Source organism: Hetaerina americana, unplaced genomic scaffold (assembly GCF_022747635.1).
Source record: "Hetaerina americana unplaced genomic scaffold, ioHetAmer1.1.p SCAF_1, whole genome shotgun sequence".
In the NCBI taxonomy this organism is placed as follows: domain Eukaryota; kingdom Metazoa; phylum Arthropoda; class Insecta; order Odonata; family Calopterygidae; genus Hetaerina; species Hetaerina americana.
The window spans coordinates 101,849,607-101,871,754 of NW_027286069.1; the positions used below are offsets into that span (position 1 = coordinate 101,849,607).

Consider the following 22,148-nt stretch of genomic DNA (forward strand, 5'->3'; position numbering starts at 1 on the left):
TGTTCATTGGCAACCTTGGGATGAGCTCCGATCAGCTGTTTGATTATTATATGTTACCTTTACTGCAAAATCTTCAGTTCACCATGACAAATACGCTATAAGATTTCACCTTAGAAGAGCAGCTCTCTGTCATTAGATTTTTAATTGCAGGAGGTGTAAAACCAAGTGAAATACTTTCTAGATGTTGATACAATATGGGAAAAGTTGTATGAACTGTGCAAATGTTTACGAGTGGGTTGATCGGTTTGAGATTGGTCGAACAAGTTCGGGTAATGAGCCCCAAAGTGGACGTCCAGTCAAAGTTTCTGTTCCCTTGTCGGAAGTGAGACTCGATGGACTTATTCATGATAACAAAATAATTACTGTTGAAATGATGACTGAAGAAGTTCGAGTAAGTGTTGGAACTGTTCACAATATCATTCATAAACATTTTAAGTTCAGAAAAATGTGTGCGAAATAGGTTCCCAGTCTCTATTCTTTATGAGCTTACTGAAGCTCATAAAGAATAGAGACTTTTCATTAGTCAAGACTTTAAGCAACAAAATTTGATTGAAGGAGATGCTTTTTTTGAGAGAATAGTGACTAGCGATGATGTCTGGATCTGTCCCTACGATCATGAGACAAAAAGACAAAGTATGAAGTAGGAACACACCAGCCCTCCCGTTTAAAAAAAATCAAGGTTTAACCCTCCGCGGGTAAAGAAGAATTACATTTTATGAACAAGCAAAGGTCTTGTGGACAAAGGACAAGGTATAACAAGTCCAAGGGTGTTGACAGGAAGTAAGAAAAGCAAATCCCTCCAAACCTTTTTTTATATTCATCCTCATTACAATTAAGATGCAAGAGACTCCCTGGTGCCAACTCTCACCATTTGTTCTTCCTAACCTTACCCAACTCCTAGTTTTCCCTCATCTTTATTTAAAATTCTGATGCCTCTTTTAAGAGCCCAAAAATTTATCTCCATGACTCCATTAATTTTCTATGGCAATTTCCTTGAGGATCTCTAATAATTAAGGATGAAAGTTTAATTATACGCCTTATTTCGGATATATTTTCAATCTGTACAAAAAAGAGTACCTACCAACCATAATGGTTTATTTGATAATTGAATTTGCCCTCTTCAGAATTTTTGATAATACACATACATAAATTGGTAATTGGCTGATTCAAGATGGTAGCTATCTCCACCAAATAACTCAAATGATGTTATTTTAGTGGGTACAATGCACACTAAATCCAAAGTTATCCTGATTTCAAACAGACTTTAAAAAATTTTGATTTTTTAAAGGGAGAATTCAGCACCTTGAAACTCCACTCATATACTACAATTTATGACATTTGGGGACCTATGAAAACAATTTGATAAAGGTTCACCGTTGGCCATTGTGAAACTGTTCTGAAGCAAAATTCTCAAGACAATTTGAATAGTTTCTATGTCCTACTCAATAAAACAGTGCCCTTCATTGACATATGTATGAATAAAAATGTTGGAACTTCATAAAATATGTAAACCTTAATTTCTTTTATTATCATAAATATACATATTTATAGCAATGAGCTCTTACTCATCAGACTTCATTTTATCTTTCAATTGTCTGATGATTCAAATGCTGTTAGACAGACCTTACATTGTTTCCAACTAAATTTCTATTCACTTTTCATCTCAATTACTCATTTATCACAAAACTGAGCCATTTAATTTTCCCAAAGAACTTCTAATCAAATTTTATGCAATTCAAAACAAGCCAGCCTTCTTTTTCAAATTGTCCTTTTTCCAACCAGGGAAAGCTTCATATTCTGAGAAACTCATATTAAATGCAGTCTTGAAATCTTCTTCAGAAAGATGGTACTATAACAAGAAATTAGGGGAGTTCATTAGAGCTTGAAGTAGCTGAAATTAAAATTTATAAAAAAATAACTCTTTCTAAACCTAAGTTATATATGGTCAATGGTAATTCTTAAACAGAGAAACCTTGTATTCTTTGGATATCATTCCACAATATTTAATAGGTATTTATTTGAATTTAATATAATAGATGCAGAAACTTATCTCCTAATCCTACCTCCTTGCTTGTTGGATCGACATCATCAGGCAACTTATCTGGGTCTTTCTCTAAGAGCACACTTAATGGATATTTAGGAAGATCTACTGCTGGACTTCGCCCATTAGTTATTTCATTATTTATAACTAGAGTGGGATTTGAACCTTCGACTTCCATTTTCAACTCTTCAAATGTCTTGTGGTTCTGAAAAGTGTTGGAAGATTTATTTAATTCGAGTTAGTTAAGTTTTAGTTAACAATATTTAATTATTTTATTTAACATAAACCATGTAAAGAACACAGAAAAAATATAGCAATCATGAAATAGAGAAAAATATACAAACAAAAAAATCAAAATAAGCTAATCATTTTCATTTAATTTGTGGTAACTAAAATAAGTTGTTCGAGTCTAAATATTTATGGAAAAGTGATCAAAGGATAAATATTGCCATTTAAAACATGTCTGTGATCAGCTCACTGAATTGCAGGAGCAATTATTTATAAGAGGCAAAGGGTAGGATAAAACAAGCAGGAAGGTTTTGTGAGCAAGAAGAATTACATTTTATGAACAAGCAAAGATCTTGTGAACAAAGGTCAAGGTATAACAAGTCCAAGGGTGTTGACAGGAAGTAAGAAAAGCAAATCCCTCCAAACCTTTTTTTATATTCATCCTCATTACAAATAAGATGCAAGAGACTCCCTGGTGCCAACTCTCACCATTTGTTCTTCCTAACCTTACCCAACTCCTAGTTTTCCTCATCTTATATATATATATATATATATATATATATATATATATATATATATATATATATATATATATATATATATATATATATATATATATATATATATATATATATATATATATATATATATATATATATATATATATATATATAAGGGAGTAGAACATTAAGTCAATAACTGAAATCTAAGTTTAAATCCAGGCTTAAATCCTGGGGTGAGTCTCATCTAAAAATCTATGCAGTGAAGTTCTGGTTACCAAGACGACCTCGTTGGAGACCAAATCCTAGCTTAGGGAAAGGAAGTCTCCCCATGATTTCCCTGACGGCATGGATTCACATACCTAAGACATAGTTTGGGGTTAGCTTTACTGTCACTCATAAAAACAAATCTAGTTGTTAATTACTGTGGATGGATTGAATTTAGAACAACCTTAGCTTGCTTGAAAGCTTGTGGCCCATGTATAGTTTCTGGTCTGGTAGAGTTTATTTTTGAGTGCTTAAGCTGTATGAAGGTGAAAGTGTCCATTCTCATTTGGTACTTCACTTCAGACAATTTGTCTCCACTGTCAACCTTTCTACTTTCTTAAGCTTAGTTATTTTTAACAATTGCTAGGATATATAGTTTAGGTACCTAAGTAAAGATACTTATTTTTGGTAAGTTTAGACAGGCTAGTTCTCATACATTAGTTAGTTCTAAATGTTTTACTGATTTATTTTGCAACTGCTTACCCTGTGAGTGACAATATTTTAGTCATCCTTGGCATAGGTTATTTTCGTCAGTTAATAATTACTTCATTATGAATCCTTCAAGTTAAAGTAGGGCTTTGATGTTTCTATTATGACATCATAATATTGTAATAAAAATATTTTATATATGACATAACAGGAAGTTAGTTAGTTGCAATAGGTAACTGAATCTGTTAGTTTGTCGTCCTTTACTTGTAAGTTTATCTCCAAATATTTCCCTTTTTTTAGAGCTACTTTTTTCAATTCTGAAGTATACTACTACAATTTGGTGTTCATTCATTTATTTAGTATTCATAAATTTAGCATCCAAATTGGTGAGATAGAGTAGGTATTTATTCCCACTTATGCCCACAAATGAAACATAGTTGGCATATGCTATTTGCGCTACTAATAACAATGAACTTATCAATTCATGTCCGAGTTTTTAGAGGCACCAAAATACACCCAAAAGTGTCTACATTATTAGCATACTTCCTTAGAACAAAACTACAGTTGGTGGTGTTTACATACTATTGGTATACTGATTGAATTATTTATTAACTTTGACTGGTTTCCTAATATTTTGGTGATAGCCCACTATTATGAAACCAATCCCTTTATTTTTGTTATGTGGTAATTCCATTCCATTTTTTTGAGAGGGACCCAGATCTACCTATCAGCACCACACCCTGGCGTTCCGCCCGCAGGGCCCTTAGTGCCAGCTGTAGTTGCTCATATCCCCAGCTGCAGAGAGTCTTTTTAGACAGATTGTGGCATGCTACAAAAGTTATATCGGCGGTCCAATCAGCTTAGATTTTTGCACTTTCTTTTTTTACATATGACTATTTCTATAGCCAAAATAAGCCAAATGAAAAATGAATTTCAATTTATCCATCAGGCTTGTAGTAGAAATACCCTAATTACAATAAAAATACATTATTCATCTGTGAATTAATCTGTTATCTCTTCTATGAATGAAGAGAACAATTAACTTACATTCCAAAGACCTGTATCCCAAGTTCCAAAAAATCCAGTGAAATTTGGAGGCTCAAAGCCTTGCTTTATCTTGATGATAGGTGTATTCATGTCTCTTCCTGCTGGATCTATTTAATAAAAATCATATTCATGCAAGTATGTTAACTGCTAAATATTATCTTTATGCAAACAACCTAGGTTGCAACACTTAAAATTACATCTATTTTGTTAGTTTCCTCAGCAAATATTTGTTGAAAAAGATTTAGTTTTCTGATTTGTTGATTAAAGTTGCATGAAATTCACTTTTTGTGATTTAATATTAGAAATTTAGAGCTTATAAGCCCATAACCGTTGGTTCTATAAAATTCTATGACGTTTGTAACAGCAAAGCACAAGGGAGAGTTTTAATTTTAGTGTCCAATTTTGACTATGCAACTTTGAAAGTAAACTTAAATCTCTGAAATCGCCTTTGTAATTTAATTTATTGGCATTTTCCCTCATTTCCCACAAAACAATCATTGACAATATACATAAATATTAAACTGTACAGATAGGGTTTCAATATTTTACTTTACCTGTCTTAAGGTACTCAAAGGCAGTTTCGACTGACATATTTCTTTCTTCCTTATTTGAATCTTTACCAATCCAGAGGAATATGCTTTCTCCTGCATCCAAAAGCATAACATCATCCTGGACCAAATCTGTCTGAGTGAAGGATATCACTTCTTCCGCTGAAAAACATTTTAGTGCACATAAATTATTGGATTAGTAACTCAATTATTGACATATAAATCATTGTTAATTAGTACTTCCAATTAACTTAATACATGACCAGAAGCAGGAGCTGAGAAGATAAAATTAACAGTAATATTAATGGTATTTTTTAGAAAATATTTGGGATCAAATGAATGGAGCAAACAGATAGAACAGCTGATATGCTTGATGCAAGGAAGATATTTAGATGGATGATGTGTGATGTAATTTTTGCCTTATCTTTCCCTATTGATGATAAAATATAAGAGAAAGTATCTACACAGGTAGCCACACTGTTCATGTGGGAAGCAACACAGTTTTATAGCCATTTGTGTTTGTGCCTATAAGGGTTGTTTTTGGTAACTGCATAGCTCCACAATCATCTGTGCAGCTGTTTACCCAAGGTGTGACATTTGGATACACATGCTTTGCGGGTACATTTGTATAGGTGGTTGCACAAATTGGGTAGGCACCTACACAGATGGTTACACAGAGTGAGCAGCCAATTGGCATACCTTGAGTAGGTACTTCCTCTAGGGTAAGCTATGGTATCTCAATCTCTGAACAGTAGGGAAAAAATAATTGAAATATGCACTACACATGAAGTGCCAAATTCAATAATGACAATGTTATTACACTTTAAGAAAATATAATATGTTTGTGAAGTTTTCAAGATCTAAGAATAATATAAGAGAAAATATCTGCTACATTTAGTTTGGGAAAAAACACACATTTATTTTCAAAAGTAGTTTACAAAAATTGTATTTTTTTCAACTGGTGAGTAGGCAAGCCATCCCTAAGGATATGAATGTGACTAAATAACTTCTATGCCTACTAGAAAACTAGAACATGAGCACCTCTGTGATGTCCTGTGTTGGTACCACTGATATCTAGCATTCTATGGCTCATTCCTTTAATAAATTAATATTCTTACCTTTAAAAGAACCTGATGCATTGGAACACTGGAAGAGACGTGCTGCAATAGATTGCTTGGATTCTGCTAAGACTTTTGAGTCTGCATAGGGCTCTTTTCCACCAATGGCCTCCCAAAATTCAGTTTTTTCTTGGCCTAAAAAGTAAATTGATATGCTTAGGCTATTTAACCACAGTGCTATGCTTAGTATGAAACTTTAGATAACAAAATGTATTACTGTTTACAAAATTAATGAAGTATATACATATTAAATTGATCCAAAAAATGAAATATCAGTTAAAACTCCAACTTCAGAATGTATTTACCTTCAGAAACAACATTTAAGTCCAATCCCTTTCCTAGTAGCTCTGCCACTTTCTTGGCCATTTCTCTTTCATCCCCTGTTGACCCTTTCCCACTCCATAGGAACATTACATCTTTATTACGGAGTACAAATACATCATTTGTATTCAGTGATGCTGCCCTACAGTCAACCTATGTAATATAAAATCAACATCATTATTATCTGTAGTAAGATATGTATATACTTCTAATGATGGAGTTGACTGTGGAAAGAAGAATTCAATTTTATAGTTACTTGGAAGATTGGAGTTATTTAGAGAGCAATTCGATTAGGTAGTATGAAAATATAGATAGTGGTACCAATATGTGAAAATCAATGGCAATCTCTAAGGTTAAATTTAAAGAGTGTTGCTATTTACTGGTTGAGTAAGCTTCTTGCTTTTCTAACTACACAGTTATTCAAATAGATTGATTTTAAAGATAGCAGGATAGTTTGAGAGGTCAAAGGGTGAAGGTATATGGTGTGGGTGCTCATCAACAAGGTTTTAGGCATGTGACTATAGAGGCCAATCTGGATATAAAAAGAATTATTTTGAAGTAAATAATTCGTTGCCATAGCTGAATGCATAAAGTTCTACAGTGGAGTTAACATTAATAATGATACTTACTAGGGCATTGGAAATAGTACGATAATTAAGGTAACAAAATTTATGCAATGCATACAAAATTTCACAAAATATACATAATCCTTGATGGAAAAACAATTAAAAATCTTTATAGATAGATTTTATACAAAAGTCAAAGGTTACACCTTACCTCATTTGCTCGAGTGTTATAACTTTCATTGCCATGAACCTGAAGTAAAAACTTTTCTGGAACGCCTGTTTTATCACGTGCATTCTCACCTGAAGAATGAAAAGAATGGCTATGTTGGATTATATGCATAAAAAAATAGATTTCAACAATAAAATACTTTAAAAAATATACAGTAATATGAATCTTTGTCAATGGAAATGTCAATTCTTTTGGGTTTGACATTAGAGTTCCTGCTAGGGTTAATGTATTTTAAAGGCGAGGAAAAAATACGCATGCATAATATTTTTATTCTGTGATGTGAAAAATATATAATTTTTAATGGTTCCCAAAATTTCAAATGCACAGTAACAAAGAGTATTTATAAACACTTTTGATGAGTGTAACATGTATCATTTTAGGAATGTTTTGAAACTTATTGGTTGATTAAATATGTGTGCAGTTAATACTTTGAGAGCTAAGGTAGGTGCTTGGTAGTTATTTGTCAAGTTTTTCCTTGAGCAATACAATTCTCACTCTCTTTTAAACCCTGTCACAAATGATAGAGAGAATGTCACAAAAGAAATAACCAAAAATTTTCACTGTCTTTTCATCACAAATCACTATATTTAAGAAGCTAGTGTAGCTGTAGGTGGAGGAATTTCAACTTGGTGGTGGGATAATATATGCAGAAAAACCACTTCAGAATGATCTTATCTATGGACAGAATATTAATAACAGGATCAGAGGAAGTAAGCATTCATGAAATTTTGTGAGAAATGATTTTTGCTAGATATCCCCCCTCCAAGTCTCTGGAAAACATCCAGTGTTTTGATGTAGCAGAAGACTTGAGAGTGATTGTGTGCAGTAAGCAACCATATCACTGGGATGGATAGTTACTTTGCTGTTGAGTCATATATGTACATGGTGCAACAAAAGAGCACCATGATGCCAGACAGCCCTCTGCCTACCTACATCCCCCATACGGCACATTATTGCTAAGTGAGCCTTAAACTCCACCCAAAATGCCTATGCATTACTCTATGGCTAAAGCTTCATAAGGTAATTTGCAAGTGTCTGCCTCAGTATCAATTGCAGCTTTTGATATTTGTTCTGCTTTTCCATCTCCTTTGTATCCTTGCTTAATTCAGCTGGAGGTAATTTTTGACCACAGACATGGCAGGCATAAGATGGTTGAGGAAGATAATATCAAGTTTGGTCATCATTAATTGCTTATAGGTGGGACAGCAATAATTCCAAGAGCTTGTCTTCACCATTCTCTACAACAGACTATACACCTCTAGGGGTACGTGGAGTAGCAGATATCCTACAGGGCTGTGTTGAAGATGGAGTCATAAAATATGCAGACCCACACTGTGCAATTGCAGTTATCTTTAATTAAATATTGTAATAAATAATATGCCTCTTCTAATTCTACATCTAGCAGACTTGGGAAACCTAGGATGTGGGTTATGAAGAAATATGTACACTAAAATTTGATTTTATTGGCGAGTCATTGTACAATGAGTGGGTTTATGTGCATAAGTCAAGGATTCTAGAAACATTTCCTTCTGAATTATAAACAATATGCAGAAGGAAGCATTTGATTTGAGACCCTCTGTTTGTATGTTTCCTTACGGACTAGATATGCTTTGAGTATGAGATCATTCAAGTGAAAGACACATCATTATTAGAATGCATCCACAAAATCAAACACTAACTATCTGAAACCCTGATTAACATTCAGAACCCTTTATATATAAACCAACAATTATGTTATACTAACCATCAAATTTAGATGCCTTTCCCCCATGTAATACAATGGTGCGTCCACAGAATAAGACAAGAAAGTGTGGGGGTTCTTTCCCCTGGACGACTCGAACTTGTACAGCTGCTCCATCAAACTCATTATTATCTTTATCCACTGTTAAAGCTGCTGCTGCACCAGCTTCATCTTGGGCACAATGAAGACCCTGTCAATTTGGACATGATAGTAAATCACAGGCATTGATTAACGACATTAGTTAAATAGGCAATTACTATAATGTGAACAATATGTGAACGTGAATCTCCTCATCATGTTTTATGATTGATTGATTTATTCATCATATTGGCCAAACCATTTAATAGTACATATATTCATAGTTTCTGTGAGTTTCAACTTTTAAGAAACTTATATGAGGGAAGTTAATGATTGCACAGTATATTTAAAAAAATATAAAATATTATTAATGATTTAAATAATTATGGTCTTCTAAACTATACCGATTCAAGCCTGCAAGGTTCTTTGTTCAAGTAAACAATGCTGTTACAGTCTTATTGGAAAAAGAATATTGTCATTACATTTTATTACCATATTTAAATATATATTTAATATATGATGGGTAAATACATACATAAATGTGAATCAAAATTTTTATTACACTTTATGTCTACCTAACTCAATGGTAAAGCATGTGTGCACAGAAGTTTTGATAGTTGTGACATTTTTTTTCCACAATATCACTTTACATGAACATGTTTGTAAGGGAAGAAGATATTCTAGAAATTTTTTGTAACTAAATTCTTTATTTAGCCCTAGATAGGGCTGCACTATGGTAGGTATAAACTTATCATCGTTATTATTTGACCACTTATTATGTACTTTCTGCTGGCTGCCATTATTTTTTTCGTAGGCTTGATCACAGCTTTTTTCAATTTTCTGACTATGTATACAATTTTTAAGTTTTCATGAATGTTATTTTCTTTGTAAATAGCATATGGCGCTTAAGCAATTTTACCTTTAGGTAGCTACCTAGGGTTTCACTCCAATACCTAGGGACGGCCCTGAGTAGATGTTCTCACAGCCACATCAGGGATAAAATCAGAAAAAGTGGAAAAAATGATTTTTCCAATCTAAATTATTTCCCTGTATTATTTGTTGACGGAAATTTTGAATATCTATCATCTATGTAATCCTATAGGGTATCTAACAGAAATATTATTAAAAAAGAAGTGTGTAATAATAATTATTTATTACATTTTTGAATTTTTTAAGAGGCTTGTTGCTGTGAAAGTGCTGCCTATTGTTGTTGCTTAGACACCCACTGTCGAGGCAGATGAGATTTCCATTGCTGTAGTAGCTAGGCCTTTTTTTTTAGAACAAATTAGAGATATCAGTTGCTAGCATTGTTGCCATGCTAATCTCTTAAATGCATCCATCTAGTTCCAGACCAAATCTCTTAATTACAAGCATCATTTTCTCTAACTGAGTGACTTGTCTATCTAGAATCTCAAAGTAAAATGACAAGGAGTGAGAAATAATTTTTTCTTAAACCTTTATGACAGAGTAATAGAAAGATTTTGGAATTTTCAGTATGGGTGTTGACTTAATGTGAAAGGTTAATGCTGATGTGATTTTGTATAGAAGCTGGAACCAAATATCCATGTGACAATGGCCCAATAAGTAGTTCAAGTACTTATTTGGGATATAGTTTGGAAGTTCAATGAAACCAATTAGACAACTCATCCCAGAGCCATCGATGAATTTTGCCAAATACTCAGTTTGGAAAAATGATTTTTTTTGGTTTACTCCTATACTTGCTGTGTGGACCAGGGATCATCTGCACATGGCTGTAGGTGTTAGGATTAGGTACAGTATAAAATCAGTAAAGCTCCATAAGTTACTCAAGAAGAAAATTAAGTTCATGATGCTGTAAAAATAGATACAAAAAAGTACAATTCTGAGCTAACTAATACCTACCCTCAAAAATTATTTATGAAACATTTTATTTGATTACTGGAGTCTGAATCCTGAATTTTAAGTTTAGTAAATACAAAGAAACTGTGGGAAGCCACAACAGTAACTTTTAATGGAGTCATCCTCCGGTGTGCATTACAATGCAGCAATTTCAAAGAGTTGAAATCATTTGCCTTGACTGGAATCCTTGTCAAGGCGAATGATTTTTACACTTTGAAACGGTTGCATTGAATACTATAGTTTGAATATGAATATATATTAAATTTTAAACATCTATATAATATTATAAATTAAATAATTCAATTGCAAATGTTTATCTAATATTCCATAGATGATGAGAACTAGCATTAACATTGATTAACATGGAAGTCCATATTCAGTGTGAAACTAGAATGGGTCCAGCATTTGAATCATAATTCATTAAATTCGTCTATTTCACATAATGGAATGACTTCTTGTAAAATCATTTACATTCAGAGTTTTTCAGTGGCTAATGTTTATTATATAAATTAAGAAATAATAAAACAGTTAAAGATCCTATGTAAACTAGGTACCCACAATATAAAGGAGGCATATTAAAATTCACCACTTTAGAGGGAGAGTGAAAACTACCACTCTGTTTGTGGAAGGTAAGCTTAGATAAGTAAAGTTAGTGTAAAGCCATTTTTCTTCTATTTGGTAATTGGATAGAATAGGATTACATATAACATTAAATTAAAATACTTTAATGTACTAAATGAAAGTAAAATAGCTGTAGGTGAGGAGTATATTTTCCTTGACATATCGATTGTTTGCCACACTGTTTTAAAATCATTACTGCAGTTTTCATATTATGCATCCTTGTATTACAATTAAGTGTTACTACAACTTACCAGCCAATAGTAAAGGATATGTCTCTCAGCATTTGTTCCTGGTGGTGTATAACTATATTGAACTACATATGCATCTCCTTCATAAAATATGCCGTATGATTCCTCAGGAACTGGTACTAAAGCCATCTCTTCGACACGCCATACCAACTTCTTCCCATTTGTACCATCGTCAATCATCTGCATTTGAGCCGCAACTGATGTTTGCTCATGCATTGTCATTGCATCAAACTTCTGAGCCACTGAATGTGTCCTGGCTATCCTCCCTGATGAGATGATTCAGACAATTTTTTTAATACCACAGTACAAGGCAAAATTATTATTGATATAGAAATAAAAGTGATGTCATAGTTGGAATAACTCAGGCAGACTGCATTCATTAGTGTGGACTACTTAAAACCATTTACAGTATAACTAATTAAAATAAGGAAAAACTTTTTAAAGCATTTACACTGCAAAACCAGGGGTAATATTTTTTATAGGTAATTGAATAGATTAAATTTTATATCAAGCATATAATGTGGGTACTATTGTTATACTATAGGCTTTACCTAATAAACTAAATAAGGGCCTCATAACTGATGCCAAGTTTTCCTTGAAGACAGTTACAAGAGGCAGCCATTTAATTATATGGTTATTTGAATTATCACATTAAGTGACAGCAATTATAAAGTTCAACAATTTTTACGCGAATTCATTCTCAATCTGTTGTGGTTTGGTAATATCCATAAAATCCAAGAAAATAATATGTTAGATGTGCTTGGTATTAACTAAATACAGTTGTTGCCTTTTAAAGTTATTGGACCAATGAAAGCTTAAATTCATACACAAAATTCAATAATGTATTGACAACACTGATACGGCCGATTTTTGATAAGTCTGGATTCCTCAATCCCAAAAAATAATTGGGAGGATTTGACAGTAAAAAAAGAATTTGGATTTGACCATTTATAATTTTTAAATATATTTTTAGACTGATGATATTCATGAAGGCCATTTGAAAAATATTCTGATGTAGATTAGCAAAAAAAATACATGGAAGTGAAGACCTTACCCGTTGGTGATTTGAAAAGTGAGCCCGGTGATGCTGTGTTGGGAAGTTTCCACTTTGCAAACAGACTTCGAAATTCAAGGGGCTCTGCACCATCAATGACTCTTGTGACTGGAGTGTGAGAAGGATATTCTTTTTTGCGGACAAATCCATGCGCATTCCTCATTGCTTCTACTCTTTCCTTTGTGCTTGCTCCTTGGCCCACCCACACCCAAATTCCTCGAGTTGGGCCACTGTCCACAATATAAGAATCCTAATAAAATTAAGGAATATAAAATTAAAAATTGTCTGAGCATAGGAATAACTATTCCCTCTTATAGCATGATATGAATCACCATTAGGATGAGGTACTATTTTAATGAAGGGACACAATGAGAAGAGAAACATCAAAATTCGAATAGTAATCTGAAGAAATATGAGCCATTTCTAAGTATTCAATGAACAAATTTGCATTTATTGGCTGCAGTTGTTCCATATTGGATGAAGTCCGATTTAAGAAATGTCTCGCAGATGCCTTGGCTGGTGTTACAGCATAAAGATGTGTAGTACTCATTAAATAATAAACATTGAAAAACTTGAGTAACATTCTTCTACAGTGCTGCTATTCTGTACTAATAAGAAATGGGTTGTGAGTGACAATACATGCTTGATATTTTTAAGTCATCCCATTACTTAACCCATCCATGACCTTCTAGATATATTGCCAGTTATTTTCTCATACTAAGCGGGAATACCAGGAACTCACTGAATCTTATCTCTAAGCATTTAGTGATCTCTCATATGCTTATTCCTGAGATTACCTTCTTTTATTCCCTTTCTGCTTTAAATTTTATTTCTCTTGCATATTTCTGGCCCACCATGCATATGAAGAAAACAATTTAAGATTTTTGGCCAAATATACATTTTCATGTCAACACAATGGAAAAAATAAAACAAACAATTTTAATCAATGTTATTAATGAAAGTTATCTATATTTTTTTAACTCCTGAAAAGACTTTTCCTGACCCCAAAACTTCCTCCTACTTATTGGCCTCTATCTCTTACAGGCTCTCCATATTATCTTTCCTTAATGATGGTACAGAGGATGGATATTGAATGGAATGAAGAATACACCCAAAGGGATAACAATACTGAAGATGATTCCCAGGGGTGTGATATGCAGATGATGAAAGTATGCATGAGATCATCATGGAACTACATATTTGAGATGAATGGAAGCATTGATTTTTAATTAAGAAGATACAATTATTGGACTGATTCAAATTAATTTTGGATATTCTATGATTTCTAAAATAAATTCATCGAAAATAGGATCTTGAGCATAAAAAATATTCATAATAGTTCAATTTACTTCCTGTCTCACCAAAATAAACCGTCATTATAGAAATTTTTGCAGAAAAAATATGAATTAAGTCTACAAAATGATTATGCTAGTATGTTTTCAATTAGAAAAATGCAGATAGAGTGAGAGTTATTATGGACACCAACTTCTTAAATATGTTTCGGGTATGAGACATGAGAAAAAAGCCTTGGAAAGCTATCAATATTGATCATTCAAGAATATTACCCAAAACTTACTTTTGAATTCAAATCCTCTTGGAAGAGGGGACCGTCTTTCACTTCTGTTACTTTGAGAGTTCCCCCATCATCTGAGCAATGATACAACTTTAGAGCTTCCTTTGGTACTTCTCCGTTTTCATCCCCTCCATCTATCTGGTCTTCATCAACAACTTCTTCGGCTGTTTTGAGAAGTGATCGTTTTTTGGATGGCAAGAGGCTCTCAAATACTTTCTTTTCAACTTCTGGCAATTTATTTTCTGTTCCATCTTCAACAAACACAATGGGTATGCCTTCACTACTTGGACTACCATCAATTGGGTCTACTCCTTGGGAAGGTCTTTCTTCTCGGAGTTGTTGTGCCACCTGCAGGAAATCAACAACAGGGAGAAAATCATTAGCACATTATGGATGGGTCAAATAAAGAATCTATTTTAGTCTATTAACTCAAGTGGAAATTTCATAAATTGTTGAAATTGAATTTGCATTAACAAGTAGCGTACATGCTTTGAAAATGTATAATAAGTTAAAAAAAGGAAAGTGCATTTTAAACAAGCAAACTAAAAAATATGAGATATGCTATTCCCTGTTTTATATTACAATAAAGTAAACACATAGTTCTTACATGATTGATCCTTAGATGAATAACTGATCGTAGCACTTTTTCACTTGATAATCAAGTGGAAAAGTGCTATTATCTGTTATTCATTATGCTGAACTTCCACCTCATCATGCCTGAAGCTGCTCAATTTATCCTTTGATATTAGTTATTGGCTTTAGATTAATGAGAACTATTCTTCAAACATCCTTGAAATGGATTCAATTATGCTTAATAAATTTGAAATTAAGATGCAGCTGTGCAAGTGCTGCCAAATTGACATAAATTGGATTTGAAATAGGAAATTAGAACATAAATTTCATGGCTTAACAAAGATTTTAAAGAGTACCTTTGCAGCCTGCACTTTTTCCATGTGGCTTGCAGTTCTCCCAGTCCAAACAAAAAGAGCTGGCCAGGACTCAATGACAAAGGCATCTCCATTGTTCATGTGCTCCCATGAAACAGTTGGCATTTGAAACACTGAAGTATTTGACCACCTTCTTCCTCGTATTCTGAAGAGACGAGATCGGAAGGAGGCAGGATCCTGGAGCGATCTTTTCAAGCCAGAGGCCACACCACCATGAAGAAGCCTTTTACGAAAGAATAAATACATCATTAGTAATTTGGAACAAAAGGCTAATGTTCAAAGGCTTAGGCACTTTGAAGAGATTGCTTATCCCATTTGTCCATTATTTTCAATTATATTACAAACCGCCTAAATCCAACAAAAATAATCTTAGATGGCATTGGTTCTTCATATTGTAAAATTTATACATGCCGAATTTTCTATTCTTGGTTTATGACTATTGTGTTGACTTAGACATTATTGAAATTAAAAGATCATTAACCTTTTTAACATTATTCACATGCCATGAAATCCAGCTAAATATTTACTTTTTGATGTTACATGACTGTATACAATTTAATGAACAACTGAAATGTTAAATTATCATTTTAAAGTAAACATGAAATTATTTGTGGTAAAACAAACACACACATTAAAAAGCAATCATGCCAAGAAGCCAAAAGTAATCTGATAACGAATAAAACCTCTGTATATCAGAAGAGGATATAAAAATGAAATGAGTATGAGTAGAAGACCTCTTTGTTTTGAAAATCTTTGATGTGAATTCATTCCTTGATGGTGAAGAACTGTTGAAGGTTGAAGTTTGCTAAAAGATTTTTATCAGCAAAACATTTCTGTCATTTCCTCCTTTATTTTGTTTTACAGTTTATTTGGCCACCATTGATAATTTTTGCAATAGGTTCATGGTGAGAAAGAGAGTCTTGTACAATTTTTTGCAGAAATGAATAGGATTTGGAACGAAACTGGAAATCCCAGCCCAACTTGTCCTCATTTTTTTAACTCACATGATTCCACTCTTGAAGTAGGAGCGGAATCTTGGTGATTCTTTGCCCTGCACCTCTCGGTGCTGTGTAGGTCCTCCGCCAAGGTACTCATCCAGCTCAACTGTCTTGTATGCTGCAACTCCTGCCTCATCTTGAGAAGTCTCAAGCCCAAGCCAAAAGTGAATGTGAACTTCCAAGCTGGCATTTTTCACCTCGGCTACCTGTAAAAAGAGATTCAAGGAAAAAGACTTCTTCACATGCAAAACTTAAGAATTCTTTTTGTGTAATAGTTATGATGGTTTAATAATATTTTGAGCATAAGTAGCGGAATTGTGAAAACTTAGTTATCCATGAATCATTGGTATTCTAATGCATTAAGGAGGAATTTGCAAGTTGCATATTAACCAAATGTCCATGCACCATTAGTGATATTTCTATGACAGTGCTGATAAAAAATTAAGCAAATCTTTAGTAAATTCATTATATACCCCCCATTATCATGACAGACTGAATATCACTATGACTTCCCTTTGCATGTCATCATGCTACATACACCATCTCTGCTGTTACTTCAATGCAATTGATGTAGGTAATAATGCTATGAAAATGTGTTGCATTATTAATGGTTATTCCAAAAAAAGAGTTTTCATAAATAAGGTAGATGATATGGCTTAAATCTAAAAGAATAGGACCATGTACAAAGCTGTGGGGGAGGATGTGGAGTGGAAAAAGGGTCCTCAGTGGTTTGACAACTTAAAATCAAGGAAAATAAAATGAGTTGAAAGTAATATGTATACTCATATAGCTGACTCTTCTTACTGCTCCATGAAAGAGGCTCTTACATGAGCGATCATTTGTCCGGCTTCTTCTAGTTAAAACACTGAATTCAAATGGAAATATGTATTAGGCACCTGCCCATACTAGGAGATGCTGGGGAAAGATACTTACATTACCCAATTAGGCACTACGCCCTTGGTGGGCATAGCCAGAGAGAACTGAATTTAAGAAAAGTAAAATTGTAAGTCTGATATTAACAATATGCCTTCCATTTATTTTAGAATTTTTTCTTTAAGAGTGGTGTAGGCCTATGCACACTACCAATCTCACACTCCTCAAGAGTGGATTATGGCTGGCAAATAGGTTCATTGGAAACAAAATTCTCTTGGGGAAAAGAGAGGATGTCAGCTCTAGGCCAAACATTGCATGCATACACTAAATAATGCTGATTTTCAAATGTGACCACCTTAGGTGACTCCCTCATTTGTAAAATGGTTCCCCTGGTCCTGAATATCTTATCATCCTATAAGTCAATTAATGACCCAAAAGAAGTGTCCTCACAAATTGCAGCATAGGATTAGAAAGCAGCCAGAAAAACATAGCTGGTCTTGGGATTTGAATCAAAGCATTTGGCAAAGGAAGGCCTTACCATATAAACTCCCCCCTAATTCCTTTATGAGGAAGGCAACGAGAAACCACCTCAATCATTATCCCATGAACCAATGATGGACAAAATTAATAGAATGAGTCCTGGAAACTATGGGACTCAGCCCTATGGACCAATTGTCATAGCAGGCAGAAGGAGAGGCAATGGTTCTGTGGTTATCATCACACATAATCCTTGCAAAGTGAAATTGAGAGCACAGCACATAAAGAGGGTCAAACAAGAAAAAATGGTGACTTAGAAAATATAAAGCAGGAAATGGAAAGAGAGATTTTAGGGCTGTTTGAGGTGAGTTGGAAGGATAGCGGGGATTACTGGAGCAACATTTGTAGAATAATATGTATTGGAGGGGAAGAGATATAGTGGGAATTGGAAATAGTTTTGAGCAGAAAGGTAGGAAAAGGAGCATCAAACAAATAGTTTGTTAGTGACAGAATATTATTCATCAAGTAAAAGCCGAACCAACAAACTTGGTCACTGTCCGGGTCTACATGCAATCAAACAATCACGGGGAGGCAGAAGTCAGCAGGGTGTGGGAGCAGGTAGAGGAAATAATGGTGGCTGTTCCTGAAAGGAAATATTTGATAGTGATTGGGAATTGTAAAGCTATGGTAGACAAAGAGATGGCAGTGAGGTATGGTTTTAGGACTACGGTTTAGGAATAAGGAATGACCATGGGGAGAAACCAATAGAGCTCTACAGGAGAACGAATTTAATCATAAAAAACACTTGGTTAAAACACTATAGGCATAAGTCTGTACGGCAATTACTGGGGATTCAGATGGATATATATATTCAGCTAAAATATATTATGGTTTGACACAGATTTTGGAGCAGGATGATTAATTCACAGGTTTCCAGGAGTGGATGCTGATCGTAATTTAGTGCAAATGATGTGGAAAGTCAGATTCAAGAGGATAAAACCTGGAATGTGGCTGAAGGAATGGAATGTAAAAGCATTAACCAGGATGAAAAGAAAGGAGTAACTGCAGGCTGTAGAGAAAATTATGAGTGAGCACAGGGAGACGGGTACAACAAATGAAAAATGGAAAACCATAAAAAATGGGATGTCAAAATCTGAAAACGAAAATATAGGGACTGTCAACAAAAAAAAGTAAAATGGACAAAATGGAAAATAAATGAAGAATTCCCAGACATCATATGCTAGGATAGAGGGTCGTACGGAGATATACAAAGGAGGCTGGAAAATGTGGGTGTAGATCATTTTGATTAACGATTGGATGTTGAAGAATGTGATAGAGAGGAGAGTGGTAAGTGAGGTTGGAGTATTTATTTAGCATTAGTCCGAAAACAGCACATTTGAACCATTACATCGGACTATAAACAATGATAAAAATGGACACAATTACAAACACCAAAGCCCTAGCTGAAGGAAAACCCACCCAGGCGGGAATTGAACTCAGGTTTTGATTCGTTAGGAGAGGTAAAGAAATGTGTCGTCTTAGGACCGTCAGTCCGTGTCTATCCAAAACCTTCCTAGATCGACAGAATGCCAAGCAATGATTCCCCTTGTTTACCCCCCTTAAGTCAAAGGGAGGCATTTTGGAGGGAAGTCCCACCCATAGTCCCCAATGAATTCTGAATGCTGTAAATGTGTACTCCTTTTTATTTATTCATGTTAACATCGTGTTTTCAAAAATAAATTCAAGTTCCAATTCTCAAGGTCACTGAAAATTGAAATATATTCCAGGAGCAAAGACTTTTGAAAATTGAGAATCATGAGGAAAGTTAACTCTTTCATGCATATAAAAAGTTTGTTAACAACAAAGAGCAAAGGAACGAACAAGTGAATAGTCAAGAAATAATCTTCAGATACCTACACGATGGCTAACGTTGCTACCGAACATTCAGAACATGCTCAGTACTTTGCGATACCGAAAGGCAATCATGCTTTCCTGCTCACCTCCCCCATTTCGTTCATATTAAAAGCCATGAAATAGAATATCCTACCCTGCCGTCATACTTTCCTGAATTTATGGATTTGTTTACTTTCGCTGGGGATTGTTATTTCATTTCTACTGCTTATTTTCCGATTTCGCACTCCTTCCCTAGACTTAGGAGCTCTGAAGTTAGGCCGTACAGAAAATACTAACGGCAGAACGAGAGAATAAGATTACTGAAAGTGCACGCTCAGTCATTAGTGGACGCAGAGGAGAGGAACAAAGCTTAAGAAGTATTTGCAGAAGTTATTATGGGGTGTTGAGGCTAATGAGAGCATTAGGGATGGCTGGGTAATTTCATCGGTGGTAGGTGGGATTTTCAGGATCGAACGAAGGGTTGAGAGAACTCTGGCGTCGCAATTGACCTACTTTAAAGGCATCAATGGGCCCACGTTTGAGCGCTCCACCTGATGGATGGAGTACCTATCCAATGAGTTTGAAGTTTCCACTAAATAGCACCACCCCAGCAGGGATCGGAATGTTCCTGACAAATAAATAACATACGGGATTTGAACTAGAAATTTTGCTGAGGTCAAACACAAAACACGCAGGGCATTTCACTCTTCCGTTGAAAGAAATATTGATAGATTAAGTGATATATTTCAATTTTTTCCTGCACGCGGAATACTATACGTAACCGTTCATCATCAACCTGGCATGTAAACACCAACAATGACATCTCTAGGTCAACTTAAAGTTTTAGCAGAATAGATTGGCCACAGCACTACTGAGTTCTCCCATTCGTCTCGACAGCCAGCACAGTCTATCTCTTTCCACTCTTCGCCACATCATGTTTGTGCAATCCCTCGCTCGCTCCCACACGGATAATTGCTCCTCCTCTTTTCAAAAATAAAATTACAGCGTTCCAGCGTGTTTCCCGTCTACTCCCAACCCCTCCCCCACTTCTCTTCCCTTCTCCCCTATAACCCAACCCGCATTTCCCATATTCTCCATTAAATCTTACACCGAATAATGTACCTCGTCCGGGCGTTTGTCAGCAGCGACGAGAGTCAACGGCCGACGGGGAGTGATTCACTTCGTTAGCAGCATCGAAAGCGTTGCCATTCCAACGCTAACGCGTTTCACATAGGATTGATGACGTATTGCGGTGGTCGCAATGGGGCGAAATTTTTGGGACTGATGCTAAGTATTCTCGAAATAATGGTTCGGCTACAACTTCACAGGTTAAATAAGTTTATACATATAATCTAGATCCTTTTGCTTTTTCTGCGAGTTAGTGATTGAGAAGAATGTATAATCTAGTTAATGCAACAAGTTAGCTCGCAATTAATTCATTCTGCTTCAACCCATATGACAAACGAATGTCTCACAGACATCTTAGAAGAAGCAAACTCAGATGTCTCAAAACTTCTCTCAAAGAAACAACGGAAAATATCCAGGAATGAATGATCAGAGATTGATTCGAGTCAGAACTATTTCCTCCAAGTTTCCTCTCAAGGGCAATCAATGTACGAGATAAGTACCGCTGAAAAGATTATAATTTATGACATTTTTTATTGTATACAAAGCATTAATATTCTTGTGCCATTGAAGTTACCGCCAAGATTAAAAAACGTTCAAGTAAAATACTCATCCGATGACTTGAGCTGGACTCAAATCACCGAGACCTCAAACGAAAACCACAATATCGCGAGTCGTTCGTAATGTAACTCATCGTCGTATGTCCTTTCACTTTCCTAAATTGTGCAAATATTGAATATCCAACATTTGAAATTAAGAATAACGAAATGCAATAATTTTGACCGTCGGTTTTTCCTCAATCAATGTTATTTTATTCTGAAACTGGAAGTACAAAAATCGTTTCCTCGATCTTCCTGAAATCGATAAAACAGACTAAACTCCGATTTTTTTCATGAACCTTACATGAACCTATTTTATCCTAACCTGGTAGAGCATTCCCCAAAGTGTGTCTGAATAGTTTTAGATCGCTCTGAATAATTAAGCGGCTTCGGTAGACAAATAATTAGACTTCATACGAGGGTCATCCGGAAAGTAGTATCCGTTCGTGCCGCATGAAGTGCTGACGACGCGAGTAGCCGCTGGACGAGGTCAGATAGCTTCAGTGGCTTGTCTGCCTTCTCTGAGCCAAGTTGCGTGACGCTAGCATTGCCTGTGTTGTTTCTGTGATTGTTTACAATGTTTAAAAAAATTGAGAACGCCGCCAGTTGTGAAGTGAGGGCAGTGATTAAATTCCTCAATGCAAGAAACGTTCGCCCATGTGATATTCATCGCCAATTAAAGGAGGTGTATGGAGACAATGTAATGGACGAGTCGTCTGTTCGGCGGTGGTGTCGCAACTTCAACATGG

At 34.8% G+C, this 22,148-nt stretch overlaps 1 protein-coding gene across 1 annotated transcript in view; it reads right to left on the reverse strand.

Moving 5' to 3' along the window:
- Positions 1–1,518: 1,518 nt before the first annotated feature.
- Positions 1,519–22,148, reverse strand: part of LOC139686829 (advillin-like) — a 38,121-nt gene continuing 17,491 nt past the window's right edge. The window contains exons 3-15 of the mRNA XM_071583907.1: positions 16,439–16,638; positions 15,417–15,657; positions 14,491–14,835; positions 12,915–13,164; positions 11,864–12,126; positions 9,039–9,225; positions 7,277–7,365; positions 6,484–6,652; positions 6,179–6,313; positions 5,067–5,222; positions 4,513–4,619; positions 2,064–2,246; positions 1,519–1,849 (exon numbers count right to left, since the gene is read on the reverse strand). Of these exons, the coding sequence (XP_071440008.1) occupies positions 1,736–1,849; positions 2,064–2,246; positions 4,513–4,619; positions 5,067–5,222; positions 6,179–6,313; positions 6,484–6,652; positions 7,277–7,365; positions 9,039–9,225; positions 11,864–12,126; positions 12,915–13,164; positions 14,491–14,835; positions 15,417–15,657; positions 16,439–16,638 (2,439 nt within the window). The 3' untranslated portion in view covers positions 1,519–1,735. The remainder of the gene's footprint in view (positions 1,850–2,063; positions 2,247–4,512; positions 4,620–5,066; positions 5,223–6,178; positions 6,314–6,483; positions 6,653–7,276; positions 7,366–9,038; positions 9,226–11,863; positions 12,127–12,914; positions 13,165–14,490; positions 14,836–15,416; positions 15,658–16,438; positions 16,639–22,148) is intronic.